The sequence below is a fragment of the Miscanthus floridulus genome, chromosome 11, assembly GCF_019320115.1.
Source record: "Miscanthus floridulus cultivar M001 chromosome 11, ASM1932011v1, whole genome shotgun sequence".
Classification (NCBI taxonomy): domain Eukaryota; kingdom Viridiplantae; phylum Streptophyta; class Magnoliopsida; order Poales; family Poaceae; genus Miscanthus; species Miscanthus floridulus.
In genome coordinates, this window is record NC_089590.1 from 100,035,687 (window position 1) to 100,057,335 (window position 21,649).

The 21,649-nt window shown below is 49.7% G+C and overlaps 4 protein-coding genes across 4 annotated transcripts; 2 read left to right on the forward strand and 2 right to left on the reverse strand.

The window, feature by feature from the left end:
* Window positions 1-2,290: 2,290 nt before the first annotated feature.
* On the forward strand, window positions 2,291-4,035 carry LOC136492550 (UDP-glycosyltransferase 92A1-like). The gene is made up of 2 exons (XM_066488528.1): window positions 2,291-3,046; window positions 3,158-4,035. The coding sequence occupies exons 1-2, from the start codon at window positions 2,291-2,293 to the stop codon at window positions 3,830-3,832; spliced, it is 1,431 nt and encodes a 476-aa protein (XP_066344625.1). The 3' UTR covers window positions 3,833-4,035.
* A 2,611-nt stretch (window positions 4,036-6,646) lies between these two features.
* Window positions 6,647-8,291, reverse strand: LOC136494325 (phosphatidylinositol N-acetylglucosaminyltransferase subunit P-like). The gene is made up of 3 exons (XM_066490490.1): window positions 7,844-8,291; window positions 7,416-7,541; window positions 6,647-7,310 (listed from the first exon to the last, which is right to left on the reverse strand). Exons 1-3 carry the CDS (start codon window positions 8,110-8,112, stop codon window positions 7,307-7,309), a joined length of 399 nt encoding a protein of 132 aa, XP_066346587.1. The 5' UTR covers window positions 8,113-8,291; the 3' UTR covers window positions 6,647-7,306.
* Window positions 8,292-13,984: 5,693 nt separating this feature from the next.
* Window positions 13,985-15,398, forward strand: LOC136494219 (dof zinc finger protein DOF5.8-like). The gene is made up of 2 exons (XM_066490387.1): window positions 13,985-14,330; window positions 14,455-15,398. Exons 1-2 carry the CDS (start codon window positions 14,217-14,219, stop codon window positions 15,013-15,015), a joined length of 675 nt encoding a protein of 224 aa, XP_066346484.1. The 5' UTR covers window positions 13,985-14,216; the 3' UTR covers window positions 15,016-15,398.
* Window positions 15,399-16,092: 694 nt separating this feature from the next.
* LOC136494220 (uncharacterized) lies at window positions 16,093-20,535 on the reverse strand. Its single transcript, XM_066490388.1, has 7 exons — window positions 18,798-20,535; window positions 18,126-18,216; window positions 17,768-17,925; window positions 17,636-17,687; window positions 17,394-17,476; window positions 17,100-17,193; window positions 16,093-16,929 (listed from the first exon to the last, which is right to left on the reverse strand). The coding sequence occupies exons 1-7, from the start codon at window positions 20,139-20,141 to the stop codon at window positions 16,343-16,345; spliced, it is 2,409 nt and encodes an 802-aa protein (XP_066346485.1). The 5' UTR covers window positions 20,142-20,535; the 3' UTR covers window positions 16,093-16,342.
* Window positions 20,536-21,649: the final 1,114 nt, after the last annotated feature.

Sequence of the window (21,649 nt, forward strand, 5' to 3'; positions counted from 1 at the left end):
ATGAAACATATTGAAACACCTCATGTAACATCCAAAAAAGACATGTTGTAACATCTCCAATAAGCTATTGCAACATCACAAAATCTAATTTGTACCTAGTCTGCCACCGTACATTGCAGATCCAATTGCCCTTTCGTGTGAAGGAGCCCAGACACCATGGAGGATCTTGCCGCCAGCGAGGCCACCCCTCCATCTTGTAGTTCGTCGCCGAGATGGACCCAACCATGGAGGAGTTCATAGCTGAGAGACGGCTCACCACAAAGGTGTCCACTTAGATCCACTTTGCCACCATGGAGACGAGGCAATAAGGCGGGTAGGTGCATCAGCGAGGGGAGAGAGAGGATGGGCACGGGCAAGCGAGGCCGCGAGGGAGGAAGAGGTAGTGAGGGAGTAAGGCGGTCAGCGGCGAAGGAGAAAGGTGAGCGGAGATGACTGGCCGTGTCAGCCACAAGCAGCGGCGTGGGAGAGAAACTTGTTCGGTAGAGATGGTTGGACGCCCGCGTAGGAGCATGTTGATACCTCCTATTTTTCTACCTTTTTCTTTGACCACTGTAAAACTTATCTAAATATGTTTAACGAATGGGACATGAGATTGTGCCGACTTCATTGGCAGAGAAGAGAGAATTGCATTCTGGCTAAGGCCCCTTTGGATTGCGGGAATTTTTCCTGTTTCCGCGTTTTCCCGTGAAAATGAACTAATCACTAAATTCATGTACAATTCTTGTGAAACTCTTGTGTTCTAAAGGGGCTCTAACAGGGAGTACAAAACCTACACTCGTGCTAACAAAGACGCTAACCCATGCAAAAACCAGGTGGACGCTTCCTCCTCGATTGTTGGAGCATAACCAAGGTGCTCCATTTCTTGCATTCGAACACTCCACAGTTACTTTCCTTCTAGACTAGATTTCACAAGATATCAACATCACAAATGCTTCGCAACACTTTCTGTGGAAATGGACGTTGTGGATACCATTGTCTCCCACAAGTGTTGCACGTTATCACCAGGTGCCCTTTCCGAAGGCCTCAACAATGGTTGTCCAAGCCAATCTACGAATCTGTTCCGTGTATCTGCATCTTGCAATCAGGTGATGCGTTGTTTCTGGAGCTTGGTGACACGGTGGGCAAAGAAGGGTTGTTTAGTCATCCACGGATTCCTAGCCTATCAGAAGACCAGACAATATTTTATAGGATCAACCAAGCGGAGGAAAAAAATTTCTAAATTAGGGAAAAAAAATTGATGCTCAAGCTGCCAGTAGGTCCAGGATCGTGCCGTCAAAATTCGAGGTCTCGTTCCAAACTCTAAAAGAGGCCCTACTGGCCTTAAAAAATAAAATGATATATGCATACATAGCAATGCGATAAATAAAAAAATCATACCTATTTATTTTGTGATTGCATAATTTTTATTTGAACACAATATCATTCTCTTAGTGTTCTTTAAATTATTTAACAGAATTGAAATAAAAATACTTGTTTTCACTTGTTGAGTAGTAATTTGTGATCCTCGCAAAAAAAAGAGTAGTAATTTGTGTTTTTATCGGATGTGAGTGTATGCATCATCGACCGTTTTGCGCAATACAACAGTTCTGCATCTACTTATAGCAACGAGTAATTATTCATTAACATAAAGAAATATTTGTATCGATAAATATAAGATAATTAGTCCATTAGATAATTACCTTCCACGAGTTCAGGTCTTTAGAAATCAGGATTTTACCCCTTGTGATCTACACCTGGGCGCTGGCCTCCAGACCTCCATCCGGCTTGCAGCTTGCTTGATCACGGAGATGGAGAGGCAGTGAAGCCAGGATGGGAGAGCCAGGGAGACGGATTGCTGTAGATGGATGCCATGCGTCGGCTTACTTGATCATGAAGACGGGAGACACGGGGAAGCCATGATGGGACTATGGGAGAGTCAGGGAGACAGATCGACGTAGATCGATTCAGGTAGCACGATATAGGAAGAGACACAAAATCAAAAGTAATCTAAAAATCAGCAGGACTTAATGCGCCATAATTTTTGGGGCCTCTTGGAATTTGAGGCCTGTACCAACGCACGGCTTGCACGCCCGCCGGCACGGCCCTGAGTAGGTCATCGAGATCAAGTCATCGTTAGGTGGAGTCATAGGAATCATTGGCCAAGTGCATTTCAAACTCAATCAACGTGATAGCTACCTGACTATACTACGTTAATAGCTACCAGACTTCCATTTCATATGAAATTTATTATTCGCTCTACAGTGTTGTACAACTCATCCCGGCCGGGACGCATCCACCATCGCCGATCTCCATGGCGGCCACCACTCAGAGGAATCATCACGTCGTGTTGTTCCCCTTTCCGGCGCAGGGCCACCTTGCCGGGTTTCTCGCCCTCGCCCGTCTCCTCCGCCGCGAGCTCCAGGATGGCGTCACGATCACGATCGTCTGCACCCCGCTCACCGTGGCCGCGCTGCGCTCCTCTGTGGCGGACGCAGACGCGGGGTCGTCCTCCAGCATCAGCTTCCACGCGCTGCCGTTTGTGCCGGCCGACCACGGCCTCCCCGCCGACTGCGAGTCCACCAGCTCTCTCTCCAACCGCGGCGACTTCATGAAGCTCTTCGAGGCCTTCGACGACTTCCTCTCGGGCTTAACTGGCGGGGTCCATAAAGGCGAGGAGAACGAGGAGCCCACCGCCGCCAACGTCTGCGTCATCGCCGACGTGTTCGTCGCGTGGACCGTGGACGTGGCGCGCCGGCATGGGCTCGCCCACGCCTTCTTCCTCTCGTGCGGCGCGTTCGGCTCCGTCATCCTGCACGCTCTCTGGGCCAACATGCCGGCGCTGCCGTTCGGCCCCGACGGGACGCTCCGGCTGCCGGAGCACCCCGCGGTCGTGATCCACCGCTCGCAGCTGTCGCCCACTTTCACCTGCGGCGACGAGAGGTGGACCGCGTACAACCGCCGCCACATACCGCGTGGCTACCTGACGAACGCGGTGATCTCCAACACTGTCGAGGAGCTCGAGCCCACGGGGCTCGCCATGCTGCGGCGCACTCTCGGCGGCGTTCCGGTATACGCCGTGTTCGCTCGGCTCATAAGTAGTACCTTTTTAACCAACGAATATTATTTTTTTCTCATAACAAATCAGTAAGTCTGACTTATCAGCCAAGCGAACAGACAGTACCCCCTTGGCCCTCTGGTCCGTGGCGTCCCGGCGTCGGATAAGGACGACGGTGGCAACGACTGGAGGATTGTCCGCTGGCTCGACACGCAGCGGCTATCGTCCGTCGTGTACATCACCTTCGGGTCACAGAACACGATACGAGCGAACCAGATGGCGGCGCTCGCGGCGGCGCTAGAGTCGACCGGCCGTCCGTTCGTCTGGGCGGTCCGGCCGCCAGTGGGGTTCGACGTCAATGGCGCCTTCCACGACAAGTGGCTGCCGGGCGGGTTCGAGGCTCGTGTGCGCGCTAGCGGCAGGGGCCTCGTGGTCCGCGGGTGGGCGCCGCAGCTCCGGATCCTGGCGCACGCCGCCACGGGCGCATTCCTGAGCCACTGCGGCTGGAACTCGGTGCTGGAGAGCCTCACGCACGGCGTGCCGCTCCTGGGCTGGCCGCTCGCCGCCGAGCAGTTCTACAACGTCAAGATACTGGCGGAGGAGTGGGGGGCGTGCGTGGAGGTGGCACGCGGGAACATGGAGAGCTCGGTCGTGGAGAGGTCCAGGGTGGTCGAGGCGATGGAGAAGGTGATGGGGGACACGGCGGAGTCGGAAGCACTGAGCAGGGCGTGGGCGGAGGATGGCGGGTCGTCGCGGGCAGCGCTGCACTACTTCTCTAAAGCCATGCACCTGCTGTGAAACAAAGCATGAGCATGGCAGTCCGCGCACTGGACTGTCAATGCCAGCACAAGAATTGATCGATCGCCACTGTTCCTTTCTCCTCGTTCATCAAGCGAATTGATCGATTGCCACTGTTCCTTTCTCCTTGTTCTTTCTACTTGTTCATCGAGCCACTAGGTTTCAGTGGACCGAATGAAAATCACGGTGACAAATCCTCCACAGGCTTGGGCCTTCAGTCTGACCGAACCGAACCGAACGATTCTTCGGTCCTTTCGAAAGTTCGGTCATCTAAAAATGGTGACCGATCGATTAGTTCTAGAACTCAGGACCGAGCAAGTTCAGTCTCGGTTAGTTTGGTTCAGTCTTGGTCATGACCTGTCGAGGACCAATACTAGGATACCCGAAGAGAAGCTAATAACCACCAACATTGACTCGTCCGAGCAGTCAAGAGCGCGACTACAGTTCCAACCGACCCCGAGGTGCGCAAACTCCGCCTCGCCCGACCCCTAAGGGTTGGCTCCTCCTCGCTCGACCCCGGAGGGTGGCTCCGCCTCACCCGATCCTTGAGGGTTAGCTCTGCCTCGCCCGACACCGAGGCCACAGGCTCAGCCTCTCCCGACCCCCGAGGGTTGGCTTGGCCTCGCCTGACCCTTAAGGGTTGGCTCCTCCTCGCCCAACACCGAGGCCACGGGCTCCGCCTCGTCTGACCTCTGAGGGTGGCTCCGCCTTGCTCGACCCCTGAGGGTTGGCTCTGCCTTGCCCGACACCGAGGTCGCGGGCTCCGCCTCGCCCGACCCTCGGGTTTGGGCTCCTTCTCGCCCGAGCCTTGGGTTTGCGCTCCGCCTCGCCCGGCCTCTGGGGAGGAACTCCGCCTCACCCGACCCCGAGGCCGGGGACTCCGTCTTGCTCGACGGAGACCCATACCACCGCCAACCACTCCAGGTCCAAGCTTATGGGACTGGGTCAAAGCTCTGACGCCAGGGAAGAGACTGACACGCCTCGATGTAGCCCACGACGGGTCATACCTGGGGGTTCACGTCAGGAACAATGTCGGGCGTACTGGTGTTATTCTGCCTAACCCCCGTACGAACACTGACGGGCGCGTCAGTTCACCACGACGTCTGCCAAGACGGAGTGGAGCGCCATGACCGATAGACGACGCCTGCACATGGCGCCAGTGATGGACAGAGCCACGACGTGGAGCTATCCCTGTTGACGTCTACAGGGTCGGCGGAACCCGCTACCCGCATGAAGGAAAAGAAGGACCCGACGATCCTGAAAGACTTCTTCTCCTTCTCGTTCTCCCCTTTTCCCTCGATCGTAACCCGTGCTTTCCCTTGACCTATAAAAGGGAAAGCATGGCGTCCCTCAAGGGGCATCGGACCAACGATCGAATCGATTCAATCGCATCGCAACACTTCACACCGGTTCGGACTCGAACCCCGAACCGATTAGAACACGCAAGCACACAACCGAGAAGCGACCGGGCTCTTGGCACCCGCTCGCTCATCCCATCAGAGACTTGAGACCCGTCCTTTTCTCGACCGTTTGTAACCCCTACTACGAACTTTCAGTGCTAGTAACACGAGCAGCAGCAACGAACTAGACGTAGGGACATTCTGCCCGAACCAGTATAAACTTCGTGTCCTCTTAACACACCATCCGAGCCAGACGCGTAATATTAGAAATTTAATTGTTGATGGTAACTCGAAACACCGACATAACCGAACTAACCGGACTTATTAGAAAAAAAAAACTACTAAATACTATAGTTTGTAGCAAATTTTAGAAATACTTTTTCCATTTCAAGGCAAAAATAACAATACAACATATAGATTAAACAAAGTGATAAGAGTGATGGTTGATATAAACCACTAGAATAAATATTATATGACTAATAATAGTCTAAAGTACACATTATGTCAATAAAATCAAAATATTTGGTTAGTTCAGTGACCCGAGGCATATAGCCGAACTAACCGTAAAAGGTTCGGGTAGCTAGACTCGGGACCGAACTATGCACAGGGCGAGTACTCAAACGGCCAACCCAACTGCTGTGAAAAAAAGATCCAAGGCCTGATTTAGTTGGCAATTTTTTTGACGAAATGGTACTGTAGCATTTTGTTGTTATTTGGCAATTAGTGTCTAATCATAGTCTAATTAGGCTTAAAAGATTCATCTCGTGAATTTCGTCTAAACTGTGTAATTAGTTTTATTTTTTATTTATATTTAATGTTTTATGCATGCGTCCAAAAATTCGATGTGACGGGAAATCTTGAATTTTTTTGCAAAATGAAGTACAACTAAACCGGCACAAGGAACCATGTTGGCAACTTCATATATTTTTTTGGTGCGAGTGCTGCATCGCATCGTCATCGCTAGGAGCCTATGACCACCTCAAATTCCCTCTAGCAGATGTGACATTCAGTTATTGGGAGGAATTTCAGCAAGGTATGGTTGCAATTACCAATTACTCCCTCCATCACAAAATAAACACACATCTTACTTTCTGTTGAGTCAAACTTTTAAATATTTTGAAAATGAGTGGAGACTACCGGTGGAAATTGAGTATGGAGTTATTGTTAAAGAAAACAATGTCTGGTTGATGCTCGTTGGAGTGTCAAATATTTTTTTGAGGCATGCTGTACAGTAGCGTCTAGGAATGCGCTGTCATGCCATCGCTGAAGAACACATCAACGCAAATATCTAGGTGATGCATCACCACAGATATGGTAGAAGGACTCAATGACTATTGCTTCTACTAATTACTATTAACTTATGAGAAATAAAATGATGTTGGATGAACTTATTCCATTCAGTCATTCACAATCAAACAAAAAAGTGTGGAAAAATGATCATAGACATCATAGGCGCGGATGAAGCCTTTCAGTTCAAAAAAAAAAAGTTTGCGCACGCAAATGCAAGCCTACTACAGCAACAAAAATAATAGCACTACTAGTCTACTGCAGTGTATCACATTACTACACAACAAGTAAATACAGTTATAATTGCAGGGAAAGACCGGAGGTTCCTAGGTTGGTCACGCTTGCAGACAATATGAAAGTTCCACTCGACGTGGATTTTTCCGTCCTGTTTCCATTGTTTCCAATCTAGCGCTCTGTTGTAAACTCACACTCCAACAAGAGTCGTCATCTATCATCAAGCATACGATTGTTGATCTGATCAATACTAATGTCTGAAAATGGGTTCGATGGGGCTCTCAATTGCTTATGCAGGCAATACGAAAGTTCAGCTGTCGTGGAATCTTTCTTCATGTTGCTACTGTTTCCAATCTGGGGCTCCATGGTAAACTCATATTCCACCTGGAGAAATCATCTGTTACCAAACATAAGCGCCCTGTTCGCTTGGGCTTGTTTGACTTATAAGTCGTACTTTTCCAGTCAACGAACACTATTTTTCTCTCACACCAAATCAGCCAACAGTACTTAACGAACAGTATTTTTCTCTCACACCCCTTGCTCCCGACTATTTTCATCTGTGAAACAATCATTGCAACAAGATGAAAAGGGCAAATATGTATAAAAACTAGAATTTGCAAAACAATACAATCATTTGAAGGAGCAAGGGGATTCAGTCTCACCGAAGATAGTACTTAAGGAAGTTGGGAGAGGACAGAGGAGTGGCAACAAAGTTGAGACCCATGTAGATGCCCATGGACAGCACCACGGCCACAATCACAAACGATGGCACCGCCAATGCCCAATACCTGAACGAAAGCAAGCCTGCAATCAGCTACAGCAAGAGACACCCATCCAAATCGAGCAGTTTTCTAAGCTGTAATATAATATACAAGCAGCAGTGTTATCAATGCCACACATTAATGAAATTCAGGTTTCATTTTATTTTATCTGAATTGCAACCATTCAGTATCTAGCTGTCTATCCCAGTGCTACTGATGATATAGATTTTATTCAGAGTGAGCAAGAGCAAGGACCAAAAGAAGAAGAAGAAGAAGAAAAGGTCATGGACAGTAAGGGGGCGATGGGGAAGAAGAGAAGTGTTTCATACTTGCTAGGGTAGTAGGTGATGCCGAGAGACCGGAGGACGGGCTCAGGCGTGTATGCCCAGGCGAGGTAGACAGCGGTGGCGATGACTGTGGTGATGGATCCGACAAAGCTGTACACCTCGGACGGCTTGGGGCCATGGTCGCGGGCGGCGAAGGAGGGGGACCTCGAGGAGGGGGCCCAACCGCGGTGGGGTCGGCGGTTGCGGATCAGGCTGACCGTCTGCCTGGGGCTGCGCACCACCGGCGACGTCGACGGCGGCGGCCACTCCATCGTCGTCCCTTTGAACCAAATAAAATGTTGCTGTAGTGAAACAGGTAGCAGCTCGCAGCCGCCCGCCCGAAGGCCGCAGCTCGCAGCCGCCGCCGGACGCCGCCCGCACGCAGCCCCTGCCGGCTCACCCCAGCCCCGCGCGCCCGCCGCCGGCCACCCGCGGCTGGGTATTGGGTGATGAGAGCGAGCAGACCCGCACGCTGGCCGAGTTTACTAAATAGATGGGCTTTTTTTTTCGGCCTTCTAGGAAAAAAAAATTGAACCGTTAACTTCGGCCTATTGGAATGACGGACACCTTGGGTTTAGGTGAGTGAATGGTGGACCTATCTCATATTATTTTTTATCACTAAGTAATCTATTATTCTTCTAAAAAACTAAATAGTCTATTATTTTTTCTTAGAAAAACTAAATAGTCTATTATTTTGACACTTAAAAATAGAAATGAAATGTCATTTAATTGTGGGACTACCTCAGCTTATACTTCATGATATATTATTTAAATTTTAACGCAAAATTGAAATATGGCACCCAACTATGCGAATTATCCTATATATGTATCTGCTTAAATATCCATATGGATATTGCTTAATTTATTTTGATAATTACTTGTGTACATTGAAATATTTATATCTAATTTTATTTATTCTTGCTATATTAAATTAAGGAAATTTTTATTGATAAAAATGTTTTAAGACCTTTTACACTCATGTTTTAAATGTCTACTATGCTAAAATAATTGAAATAGGTGCTCCACCATCAATAATTTCCATGCCATTCCTTGCTCTTATATTTGGATAATGCTACAACCTCGATGTACCAATTCTAGTACAACAACATGTATCCTCTTGTACCACACAATCTTATGCCATGTTCACTGCTCGATGCCTTCATTAGCATTTTTTATTTGTTGCTAATGGTTTTGGCCCTACCATAGCTATGTGGGTTACATTTTTACTTTGTATCCTAACTAATAACGTTGTGGCCTTGAAAGCTTACGCCATCTCTATGAGATGATACGTTCATTTTGTGGCTATGAGTAGTGCAGAAACAAAATGAATGTATCCTCTCATAGAGATGGTAATTTTATCGGTGTTGATCGTAATATGTGTAAATAGACACGTCGCTCTTGTTGCCATTCTATATGATACACGATCTGAGCTCAACTACCACTTGAAACACTATACAAGCTTAGTGATATCCTAAATGTTAAAGCCTTTCCACCTCACCTCACATCCGCTTATCCTCTTTCGTTGTTGTGAGAGACAATAGCCTTTGGCTACCTAGACCGACAAACAATATGCATATGTACAAGAAGGGACAATAAGTTTCATTGTTTATTTTCCATTACTCAAACACATTTTTCTACAATATAGATGCGTTAGTTGTTCTCTTACATTAAATCTTATCTCCTTTGATTTGTCTATTATATTTTTATTGTCCCTAACTTCTCATCTTGAAGTATGTTTCTGTTTTTATTATATTTTGTATCATTTGAATTTCAAATTTTATGGTAGATGCATTTAAGTATGACATGAGTGTTAGCTTCATTTTTTAAATAATGGCATGGCCGGGATGGGTAATACTGAAATAGGTATAAGAGTACTATTTTGGGCTAATGTTTATACAATATACGACAATGGTAGATAAGTTATCAACATGCATATGAGCACTTTGATTTTATCTTCTACAATATATATGGTACTTCCTCTGTTCAAAATTATAAGTCACTCCTGCTTTTCAAGATATATAACATTTACTATGTATTTAGATATAATGTATATTTATAGGTGCATAGCAGAATCGACGTACTAGAAAAGCCCGAAAATGCATGGAGGGAGTAGTTTCTGCAACGTGGAGGCTCCTTTGTTGACAAAATGGTAAGATAATTATACACATGAAGACTACAAGATCGCGTTCTTCTAATTGTTCTTTTTAAACAACCTTGTGAACGTAGGTGTGTTATCTGTGCGGACACCTATAGGCTACTTGGCCAACGTTACTAAAACGATAATGATATATGACGGTCGTCCGGACGGAAGCGGATACACCCAAAGTCGCGCCGAACCGACTCGCCCCTGCCGCACGCACCCAAAGCTGTGCCCCGCCCCTGCCGCACGCCGTCTCCCAGACCTTGTCTCCCGCACTCATCATTATCCTCTCCTCGCTCACTCCTGCAGCCGTTCCTCCCCTCGCTCACTCCCGCAACCGGAACGGACGCTACGACCAGTCGCTGCCGCCCCGTCCGTCCGCCGGCGCTCCCTCCTCCCTCCCCCCTCCCGCGACTCCATTGGTACCCTACGCTCCCAGCAACACGGCTCCCCTCCTTCCCCGGAGACGAGGACGACGGCGGTGGCTCCGACAAGGTAGGTCGGTTCTTCTCTGGATCTGAGCCCTCTGCCTCCTCCTCTACCTCCTCCTCTAGATCTGAGCGCTCCCCCTCTTCCTCCTCCTCCTCCTCTAGATCTGAGGGACGCGGCGGTAGCTAGGGTTCCGGCGAGCTCCGTTACAGTAGCCTTATTTTGCTGTTGCAACAAGTAATATTTCTTTATTGCATTAGTCTTTTCCGTTTCTGATGTTGCATCTCGCATTGCAGTAGCCTTGTTCTGATGTTGCAACAAGTAATATTTCTTTGTTGCATTAGTCTTTTTTTCTGATGTTGCTTTCTCGCATTGCGCTTTGTTCTGTTGTTGCAGTAGCCTTGTTCTGATGTTGCAACAAGTCATATTTCTTTGTTGCATTAGTCTCTTTTTCTGATTTTGCATCTCGCATTGCAGTAGCTTTTGTTCCGTTGTTGCAGTCGTCTTGTTTTGATGTTGCAGTAGACTTTGTTCTGATGTTGCAAACAAGTCATACTTCTGATGTTTGCATCTCGCATTGCTCCGTGTTGCAAGGTGATAGAGCACGGTGGAGATGGGGCGTGGAGGGCAACAGGGGATGGCGGCACGGCGGGGGATGGTGACGCGACGAGGCACGGCGGCGCAGCGGTGGACGGGTCGCACGCAAGGGAGCGCTTGTTTTCAGACGTGGGCGCGCACTCATTCTATTCGCATCGGATAGGTGGTCCCGTGGGGCGCGGCGGGAGGACGAACTGCGGTCGAGATCGAAACGTTATGTGGACTAGGTGCGTCCGGACGCGCCCCTGAAGCCAGACGTCCGGGCGCTAGTTGAGTGGTCACTAAAAAATATTAATTAGCAAAAAATGAGCACCTAACTAACCAAAGCTATCTTATTTTAATCTAAAGCAAGCAAAGAACAAGTTGCATGGTTTTGCGGACCCTGTTGGGATTCTAATCTTCCGATTCAAGATTTGCGTGGGGGCGGGGGGCATCATCTTTTGGCTTTGGCATGACATGCGCATCGCATTCGTTTCGTCGTACGATTCGTAGCTATTTAACTGGACGCTTAATCTGCACGTCTTTGACCAGCAACCGTCCTGATCCTGCACCATAATCATTGGCAAGCCCTGTGATGAATGTTAGTAATAATAGTATATACATTTGTAACACAAAAGGGCAGCTCGTTCGTTTCGTTGTAAACGATCGTGGATTATTTACTACTGACTAGTTTAATATAAGAAAAAAATATTATTCTAGCTTATAATGTACGAACATATACGATCATATAAAAGCTCAGCCAAATAGGCCGGGGATCGGAGGACACAGGACAGGTCAGGGGGTGGTGCATGGTTGACGGACGCATGAGCGGAGATACGTGCATGTCGAGAAGTAGGGAGGCGTGCGTGCACGAGCAAAGACAGCCTGCCACAAGTTTAGGAAGAGGGCTAGATGGATCTCTCGGACCAATGGAGGGGCAATGTGGAGGTCAAGCGCGCGCGTAGTATGTAGATTGTGGAGGACCATAGTGGATATTGCGGGTGATTGGGGAGCCAAAGCACACAGAGCTTAGCACTTAAGAAGGGCATGGGCAAATCACTAGAAGCATAAGGCATATAATGGTTTATCTTGAAAGGTGATGGACTAACGTATAGAGGGTGTTTGGATTTGATCAATAGAGTAACCCATCGTTTCTTTGACTAGTCGCCTTTTTTAATTTCCGAACGTGTTCTCGCAGCATGTGTTTCATTAAGAGAAGCAGAAGTATGTGATTACTCACCTCTCACTGAGTTCCATTTTGAACGCAAGAATCATACATAAGTTTTATAAGAATAAGAATCAATCAATTTATTTATTTATAAGATAAGCATCCTATGTTCTAAACGGAGCCTAACTAATAAATAATGACATCTATCTTTATAGGTTGAGTACGATTAACCGTTCCAATACAATTCATGTAACACCATGTATCTAAATCAACAGTAAATCTCAGTTACTTTGGGCCTGGTCAAGTAACAATCCAGATCATTGATTTTGAAATGTCTGGTTGCTAGAATTTATTACCCAGCAGTCATTTGCTTGCCAGGGCCGCAAAAAAAAAAGTACTTCCTCCGTTTAAAGTCACTTAAATTTTTTTTTGGCATATTCATTTTGCCATGTGTCTAGACATACATTACATTTAGATACATAGCAAAATAAATATATCAAAAAAAATCAAAACGACTTATAATTTAAAACTGCGAGAATACCTTTTAGTCGTACGGGTAGCCAAACTCAATTTGGGAAATAAATCATCAGTTTCGTCGACATGTGATGAGTAACTTGCCGGGGGATCTGACTTTGGGCCTCACCGGGGGTTTATTAGGACTCCATTTTTCATTCGGAGGAACAGCCACACTACGCGTTGCGTACAGGTTTTGTACCAACTGTTTTGGTGCGTGCGAGTGCGAACAACAAACGGGGCGTGTGCGGTAGTTGCAACTGGATCCTTCGTGCAGACGAGTCGACGACCGCGAGTGGGTTGGGACTCCGGACTCGGGGTTAGGAGTTGGAAGGCTCCACGCCTCTCGCGAGTCAAAGCGAGCTGACGCTTGACAGCTCAGCTACCCAGCTTTGGGCAGCCGAAAGTGCTGCCGTTTTCGCTTCTTGTCCAGTTGCCCTACGCCACAGCCCACAGCCCACAGCCCAGCCCATCGAATGGAAGGGGGCACACACATCGGCATCGATCGATCACCGCACTGGCGCACTCCCATGCTTGCACGAATCAAGGCCGCCACCGGCACGAGCACGGCGCCTGTTGCCTTGCCGGGGAACCATACGCGTCCTGTGTTGAGTACTACGTCCTGAAGCACCGCGATGAGAATACTACGCGATGCGATGCATGAACACGACAGGAGTCGCACGCCAATGTTGCAGAGTAGACCCAGCAACGTACGTTCGAGAAGAAGTTTCCAGTGATGTCAGACAGTCATGGAGCTGGCCGCCAATGCCAATGGCGGCGCAAGGCGCCAAATCGCCGTGCCTCGGCGCACGCATCTACTAGGCTGCCCACGCGCGCGAACTCTCTCGACCCGGCGGCCGTTTCTCCTCGGCAAACAAACCCGCAGCCGTTCTGTATCCATGTCCCGTGTGTACGCGGCGCGCCGTCACGTGCGCACGACGACCCGGTCCGGCCTTCCCGTCCCCGTGCGCGCCGCGGCGCCAAGCGCAACGACTGCTCCTACCACACTAGACCACGGCGGGCGCGTGCGTGCCACTCTAGACCTTAGACGGGGCGGACGCGAGGTAGCTTCACGCCGAAGAAGAGCATCTCTGCTGCGTCAGCCGCGGGCTCCACGCCGCACTGCACTGCGCGCGGTGTCCGCCTGTCCGGTCCGGCGCCGGCCTCCCCCTCCCCATGTCTGCAATGCAACCAACGACCCGTCCAACCAACGCCGCGCGAGCTGATTGCCGTCCAGGTCGGACTTGACGGCGACGGCTAGCTTACGTCTCTCTCGCTGCTGCCGCGGCCGCTGCCACTGGCATCCCATTCCATTCCACTCCACCGTCTACAAATAGCCTGGCCGGCGGCTAGGCGGCTAGCACTAGCAGCCCTCGATCGTATTCCCTTAGTCCTTCTCGTCCCAGGTCACCCACAGGCCACAGAGCTAGCGAGGTGGTGAGTGAGACCAGACCAGCGCTAGCCAGGCAGCTGATTGCGCTGCTGGGCGTCTATTAAACCGCCGACGCCGTCGTCCGCCCTCGGCATGCGCGGTTCTGCTCGCCCGGGAGATGGCGCCTGCGGCTTCGATCCACTCGGCCACCGCCGCCGCCACTGGTGCTTCCAAGCGTCCGGCCGATTCCGACGCTGAGCTCCTGCTCGACTCCTCCGCGCTCCACCAGCAGGTCAGTTGCAGCGCGATCGATCTCGATCCACCGAAGGCGGCACGCACGGCAGTTCCGCGTCTGCGAATCAGCGTACCCAGTAGCCGATCATCACTGATGCGTGCGGTTGTGGGTGGCATGGCAGGGCGACGAGGCCGTGCGCAAGGGCCAGCAGCCGAGGCAGCAGCAGCTGGAGTGCCCGCGCTGCCGCTCCACCAACACCAAGTTCTGCTACTACAACAACTACAGCACGGCGCAGCCGCGGCACTTCTGCCGCGCGTGCCGCCGCTACTGGACGCACGGCGGCACGCTGCGGGATGTCCCCGTCGGCGGCGCCTCGCGCCGCGCCAGCGGCGGGGGCGGCAAGCGGCGCAGGGTTTCCGCCGAGCCCTCGTCCGCGGCGTCGTCGTCGCCGCCGCCGATGCCGGCAGCGTCGCTCGCTGACGCGTGCCTGCCGGACCTCACGTCGGCCTTCCCGTTCCTCAGCGACGGCAGCTTCTTCCCGCAGTTCGACCTCGGCGGCGGCGTTGCACTTGCACCGGCGGCCTTCTCCTCCTTGTGGCAGTCGGTGGTCCCGGACTTCTATGACGGGCTCGCGCCGTGGGACGACGGAGCAACGGCTGGCGCCGACGCCGCGGCGGGCTTCGCGGGCGCGTGGGGCGACATCGCTGGCCTCGACCTCAGCTGGACACCACCGGAGAACTGAGTGCCAACCGGTCGCCGTCTTGAGGGGCTCCGGTTTTAGCAGTGCGGCCTCATCAGGTTCAGGTAGTGCTTCGTTCCAAGTTCCTAGCATGCAGTGTGTCCCGTTTTGATGAGGTATCCAGCTAGGAATGTGAGCAGCTCAAAATTCTTCCTGCCTTCACTGTTTCTTCTCGTCCTTACTACGAAATGAAATGGTGGCTGCTAGTTAGATCAGTGAATCTTGATCTGTAGCTGGGGCGAGGATGTAACATCTGTGCAGTGATTTATCATGACAATAAAATTAAGTTTGTGTCAAAGCGTTTAGTACTAGCACACTCTAGTCGCTAGACAATACAAATGATAAACACCATTATTGTTAGTTCAAGAAAAAGACCATGGTCACAGAAGAGGAGAATGGTTGCTATACATCAGGTGCCTGATTTTTCTTCTATTTCTCTCATGAGTCAGGCGACGAATCACAGCCATCGGATCTTAATCGTGTGGCTGGTAGGTCATCTTCAACATCCCATCATCATATCTTCAGTGTGCGTGGCTACGACTACAACAAGTTCGCGAGCTCGCCCCCGTCTCCCGCCGGCCTGCCCTGTCCTTGGTGACCTCCTGACCACCGCGTCCGGTCCCACTAGCCCAAGCCGTGCTAACCCACCGTCGCCGGGCCATCTCCGTGCCTCCCCTGCCCCTCCCTGACTCAACAACCGTCTACCTCCGCCCAGACACCGGCGGTGGCCACGCTGCCTTGCTGCCTCGGCCCCCAGGCTTGCCTCCTCCGCGTAGCGAGCTTGCCTTCCCAAGATCATTTCTAAACCTAAACCTATGCACATCGCCTGAGAAGAGCTCAAATCTAAAATCTCAGGCACTAGCAACAGGTATCACTCTTAGACAACAAACGAACGCACTTAAAAGGACAATTCACAAAAGACAAAAAAAAAACAATATATAATTAAAAGGGCAACTCACAGAAGACAGATTCTTTTTTTTAGTCAATGTTGGCTCAATAACAACAAAAAATCAGACACCAGAAATATAGGGAAAATGCAGAAAGTATGGAAGTGTAAAATTGAAAATGTAAATTCATGAATTTGGGAAAATATTTTCGTTTCATATATTACTTGTATGAAAATTAGATACGAACAGATTAAGGTAATGTGTGCCATATGAACAAGTGATAGTGTTAACCATATGATAGTGTGGTTCTGGGAGTACAATCTTGAAGCATCCAACGAGACAGGGCAACAGAGAGAACTTTTCAGTAAAACTGTTGACAACCTACCGATATCTATACAGTAAAGAACCAAACAAATCCCTATCTGCATGATCTCACGCTAGCTTTACACTTGAACTGGGAAGCCAAAATTCTGGAACACCCTGATCTCGCCTCCCCGCCCAGCCGTGACAATCACCAAACCCCACGCAGACCGGCGCTGGACATCCATAGCTCCCATGCAAAGATCGGACGAGCAGTGACCAGGGCTGCTCTTGGCTGACGGTAATTTTTCGTCAGGCCAGGATGTGGATGCTCCATCACCTTGATGTCTACTGGTGCTTCTGCTTGTCATTCCTTCGCAAACTGGGCTCTCATTGTATCTGATATCAGCTGCATCAGAATTGTGCTGAGTGTTCTCAACTGGGAGGTCTCGACCAGAGTTCACTGCTCCATCTGAATCACTGTGCCTGCTGCTTCGAGATCCAAACGAACCTCGGGTTTCAGCACCAGGCCATGTGACAGCCACGGTCACACCATGGCAGTGGAAATGTTCATATGAGTTGGTTACATCAACTGTACTCCTGCTCCTGCTAGGGTGGGAACTGTTGTCATGTCTCCACACATAGACGTGAGAATCCTCACTGGCACAGATGACGTATTTCCCATTCGGAGCTACAGAAGCTGAGATTTGGCTACTCGTGTTCCGAAACCCTGGTGAAAGGATTAAAGTCAAATGCCAAGTAAACTTAAAAACCCAGAACTACCACACAAGCCCATACAGCTCCATAAGGCAAGGGAATGTCCTTTATATTAGATGAAAATAATACATGTAACTGATCTCCAATTTACCATGGCAGATTGGCAGGAGAATGAGGCATTACCTTTAAACTTGTGAACAAATTCATCGCCGTTAACAACACGTATTCTTGAATCTGCAGAAGTAATCAGAACTTCCGAGGAGCTTCCAGGAGCAAACTGTCATAAGGAACACAGATATTTAACTCAGTGGTAGAAAACAGTATCACACCAGAGACTGGAGGTTTCGTTTCAAAAAAAAAAACGGAGACTGGAGGTGTCAGATTGATGTTTTCCTTGTGGGGTCCAAAATAAGAATGTGCCTTTCTTAACAAACAAAAAGAAATTGGCGGGGAAATGGATGCACTGTGCTGTATTACCTGGAAGCCAGTTATCTTCTTCTGGCCAGACTTCTTTTTCCTAATTCTTAAATCTATCTGACTTTTGTACTGAAGCTTCCTCTCTGCAACGATTAAACCAATATGAAAATGAGTTCATCATATGAGGAACTGGAGCTCTCAAGGTTATCACTCGTCGGTGTATAAATCTCTAGCAAAAAAAAAAAAAGAATAACTGCACAACTGCACATGAGTCAGAATGTGCGAGAGCAAGGCTGTCATACCAGATGTATCAAATATATGACAGCTTCCCTTGTGAGAGCCCACCATTGCAACCTTCAAAGGCAACAGAGATTAAAATCAAAGCACATTTTTATAGTAAAAAGAAATATGTACTAGAAAGGAACTGCTTCAACCTGTCCGTCAGGGGAATAACAAGCAGCGGTAACCATCTCATGAAGATCATTCCAATCCTCAATCTTACGATCTCGGACATTCCAAATGCGAACTTTCTCATCCAGTGATCCACTAATGAAGAAGTTATCATCTACAGGATTGAACTGGATGCAAGTCACTGCCAAAAGTTTGATCGCAAAGAAGCAAAATTATCTGTCAGGATGGTCCAAAGTTGAAACAATTTGTACTGAGGAATAAAAGGGAATGCATCTTTCTTTTTACAACAACAACAAAGCCTTAAAATGCATCTTTCTTTTTAAGAAAAAAAAGAAGAGACTGTAACAAATGGATAGAGATATATCATGTGACAAAACTCACCATAGTCCGTATGTGCGAATGTTTTCAAACAGGTACTGGCAGTGATGTCCCAGAGCTTAACAGTTTTGTCCATGGAGGATGAGACCAAGTACTGCAAGAGAAGGTGTAAATCATAACAATTTTCTGACAGTAGTGGCCAATAACTTGTACTGACTGTTTCCTGATCGAACATTAATAAGACCTAAAGTGCCAAAAAGAAGCAGGCCTAAAAAGAGCAGGGCAGTAACCTTCTTATAACAGTGGAAGGTTCGCGATGAATATAAATATGCTGTATTTTTCTTTATCGAACAGACATGTCAATAATATCAGATTTGCACAGATAAGTAATGCGCAAACTATTACATACGGCAAGAAAATTCACCAGGTACTGTTGCATAATTAGTGTAGTTCTCAGCAACAAGATCTCCTGTTACATGCTGAGACATATGCCCAATTTCCCATGTAGCAAAATGCCAAAAATGATTTGCTTGCAACATTGTACATTCATTTGGTTTATGGCCATTTGACAACAGTATTCTTTACAACCATACTAGAATTCATCACAACAGACATTAAGTGTTTCTTTTCTGTCTGAAGAAAATTGGTCTGTGCAATTATTTAATGAGATGTTTCAGAATTATAATACAAAAAATACCCAAAAATGACATTGAGATGAAGATCACGAATTCGTACCTGAGATTTGGACCATGAAAGATCAAGGACATCGGCGGCATGTCCCAGAAGCGAGCAAACTGGCTTGTCTCTGAAACCAAATACACACTCCGGAACAACTAGATGATCAGACCCGACAGACTTCCGATTGCTCTGTTTCCTCGGCCTTCTCTTCTTCTCCACGTAGCCCCCATCAGCACAGGACAATGACAATGCGGCGATCTCCGGTGAATCATTCCCAACAACCGTGAGAAACGGGCTACAGCCACCACCGCTCTCCTTCGCCACCGAAGCTTCCCCGAGCAACTCGCCCTTTCTGTCTCCCTCCGACACCTCCCACACATGGATCACACGATCCTCTCCAGCAGTGGCAAGGTATCGTCCATCCAGACTGAAGTTGATGCACCACACGGAGCCTGAGTGGGCAGCCAATTCCTGCGTCATGAACATCCCAGTGAGCTCCTTGCACGCCTTTCCGTACTGGCGCACCCGGACCCTCCCGACATTGCGCGAGCCGGAGCCATCGAGGCTATCATCGGTGGCAGAGCTGAGGCGCCGCGCCTCCCTTTCCTTCCTCTCCTTCTCCTTGTCCCCTACGTCTGCGCTGCGGCGCCCGTACGCGACGGTGCCCGCCAGCTGCCTGATTCCGCGCAGCCAGCCGCCCCCGGCCTTCCTCCGGGGCCTGCTGGACGCGGGGGCGGCGTTGTCAGAGGCGGACGCGGAGGCCGCGGTGGTGGTCCGCTTCATGAGCTCGTGCACGATCGGGGAGCGGCCAACGCAGAGCTCGAACTCCTCGAATGTGAGGTGGCGGCCGGTGCCCACCTCCCGCACCACCTCCTCCTCGTGCACCTCCCCGACCTCGAACTCCGTGCCGTCGTCCAGGTTCCGTATCCGGCATTGCTGCTCCCCGCCGCTGGAGCTGGGATTCCGAGCCAGCGGAGGCCTCCCGAGCCCGCCGCCGCCGGATCTGGGCTCCTCCGCGGGCGCCGGAGGCGAGGCCGGGGGAGACACGGGAGGCGACGGCGAGCGGCGAGGCGGAGAAGGCGGCGGCGGGGCGGAGGCGAGGCCGAGGCGCTGGAGCAGGAGGCGGCGGCGCTCCTCGACGGATGTGGGCTCGGAGATCCAGACGTCGTACGCGGAGGACGCGTCCGGCCGCGAGGACGGCGGCGGGTTGTGGTGGTGCTGGTGGAGGAGGTGGTGGCGCCTGCTGCTGCGGCGGCGGTGGTCGGCGTCGTCGTCGGAGGCGGAGGCGGAGGTGGAGGAGCAGGAAGAGGAGAGGATCCGATCCAGCGACTCGTAGAACTCCTCCTGCTCCGCCTCCCCCTCGCCCGCCGGATCCAGCATGCCCCGCGCCGCCTCCGGCATTGCCGTCCCACCGACACCGGCACCCCGCACCTACCAACCCACCCACCCACTCGCGCGGCGGGCCGGGGCTGTGGTCGGTCGGCGGCGAGCGGATTTATACGCGAGGTTTTTGGTTTCGTGTCGTTGTTACAGCTTCCGCTCGGCTTGTGCCTTACTGCTGCTGCGACTGCGATGCGTGCGCGGGGCGTCGTCACTCTCCTTCGCACTACAGCTGGGGGAGGGAAAGGGAAGGGAGAGACGGAGGGAGCCGACGCCTACGGTGGTTCAGCAGCGACGGGGTGGAAGTGGAACGTGGAACGGAGCCATGGAGATGGAGGTGGGTGCTGACTGCTGAGCACGCACGGCGCCATTTGGCCTCTCGCGGACGGGCTGCTCGGCACGTCGAGGCGTGCCAGGTGCTGATCCCTATTCCCTAGTGTCCGGCCGAGGATCTCCTGGGACCGACGATGACGGGTGGGGCCCGGGGCAAATATCTCGTTACAATAGTGGTTCTCCTACGAGCACCACTAACTAGCTTTGGGGACCAGCAAGCAAAATGTGTTGCACATACAAAGATCATGTGTTATGTTATTCCGATATCAGCATGGGCCAAAAAATATTTTTATGTGAACTTTTGTTAGAGAAGTTTGATTTGGGATAAAATCAAAGTGATCTACGGGCCTGTTCGCTTAAACTTATCAGTCGACTTATCAGCTAGAATCTACAGTATTTTTCTCTCACAATAAATCAGTTAAAATCAGCTTATCAGTCGACTTTAATACCAGCCGAATAGGCCCAGCTAGCCAAGGAGTTGTCCATATATTTCCAAGTGGGTTGAGGTAAAAGTGAAATTTGGGGTTTTTTTATAATTAAAGTGAAACTTGGGTTAGTCATGAGATGAGACCTGTCACATCTACATGGCACAATGCAAGGAAGACGCACGTTCGGTGGCCACTAGTACAATACAACGGCAAAAACAGATGGCATGGCGAATGAAGCTGGCCTAGAAATGAGACCGCTATGAGAAGTTGAGACCACATCGAACGGCTCTGTTTTACTCTTCCGTCTCCAAAATAATGCAATTATCGTTGTTGTTCGAGAAGTCAAACAATTTAAATTTTGACCAAAGTTATATTAAAAAACAATAATATTTATGATATAGAATGGGCATTATTAGATTAATTATGATATATATTATCATCATAAACATATTTAAAGACATAACTGTCAATATTATTCCCTATAAATTTGTTCAAAGTCAATTTCACTGACACAAAACCTCTGGTTGCACTCTTTTTGGACGGGTACTGATTAAGACAAGTAACCTTAAAAGAAATGTAGCAGTTAGAGTGCATCAGCAGATTGTGTCAGAGAAAGACGGAAATTAGAGAATTGACGTCAAGGTGAGTACAGTAAAAAAACGAGGTGGTCAGAGGAAAGTCAAACCCGGTGTGAATAGTAAGTTTCTCCCCTCTGTTTTCAGCTCATATGCAAGCTTATCACGTTGACTTGGACGACTCCCATACTAG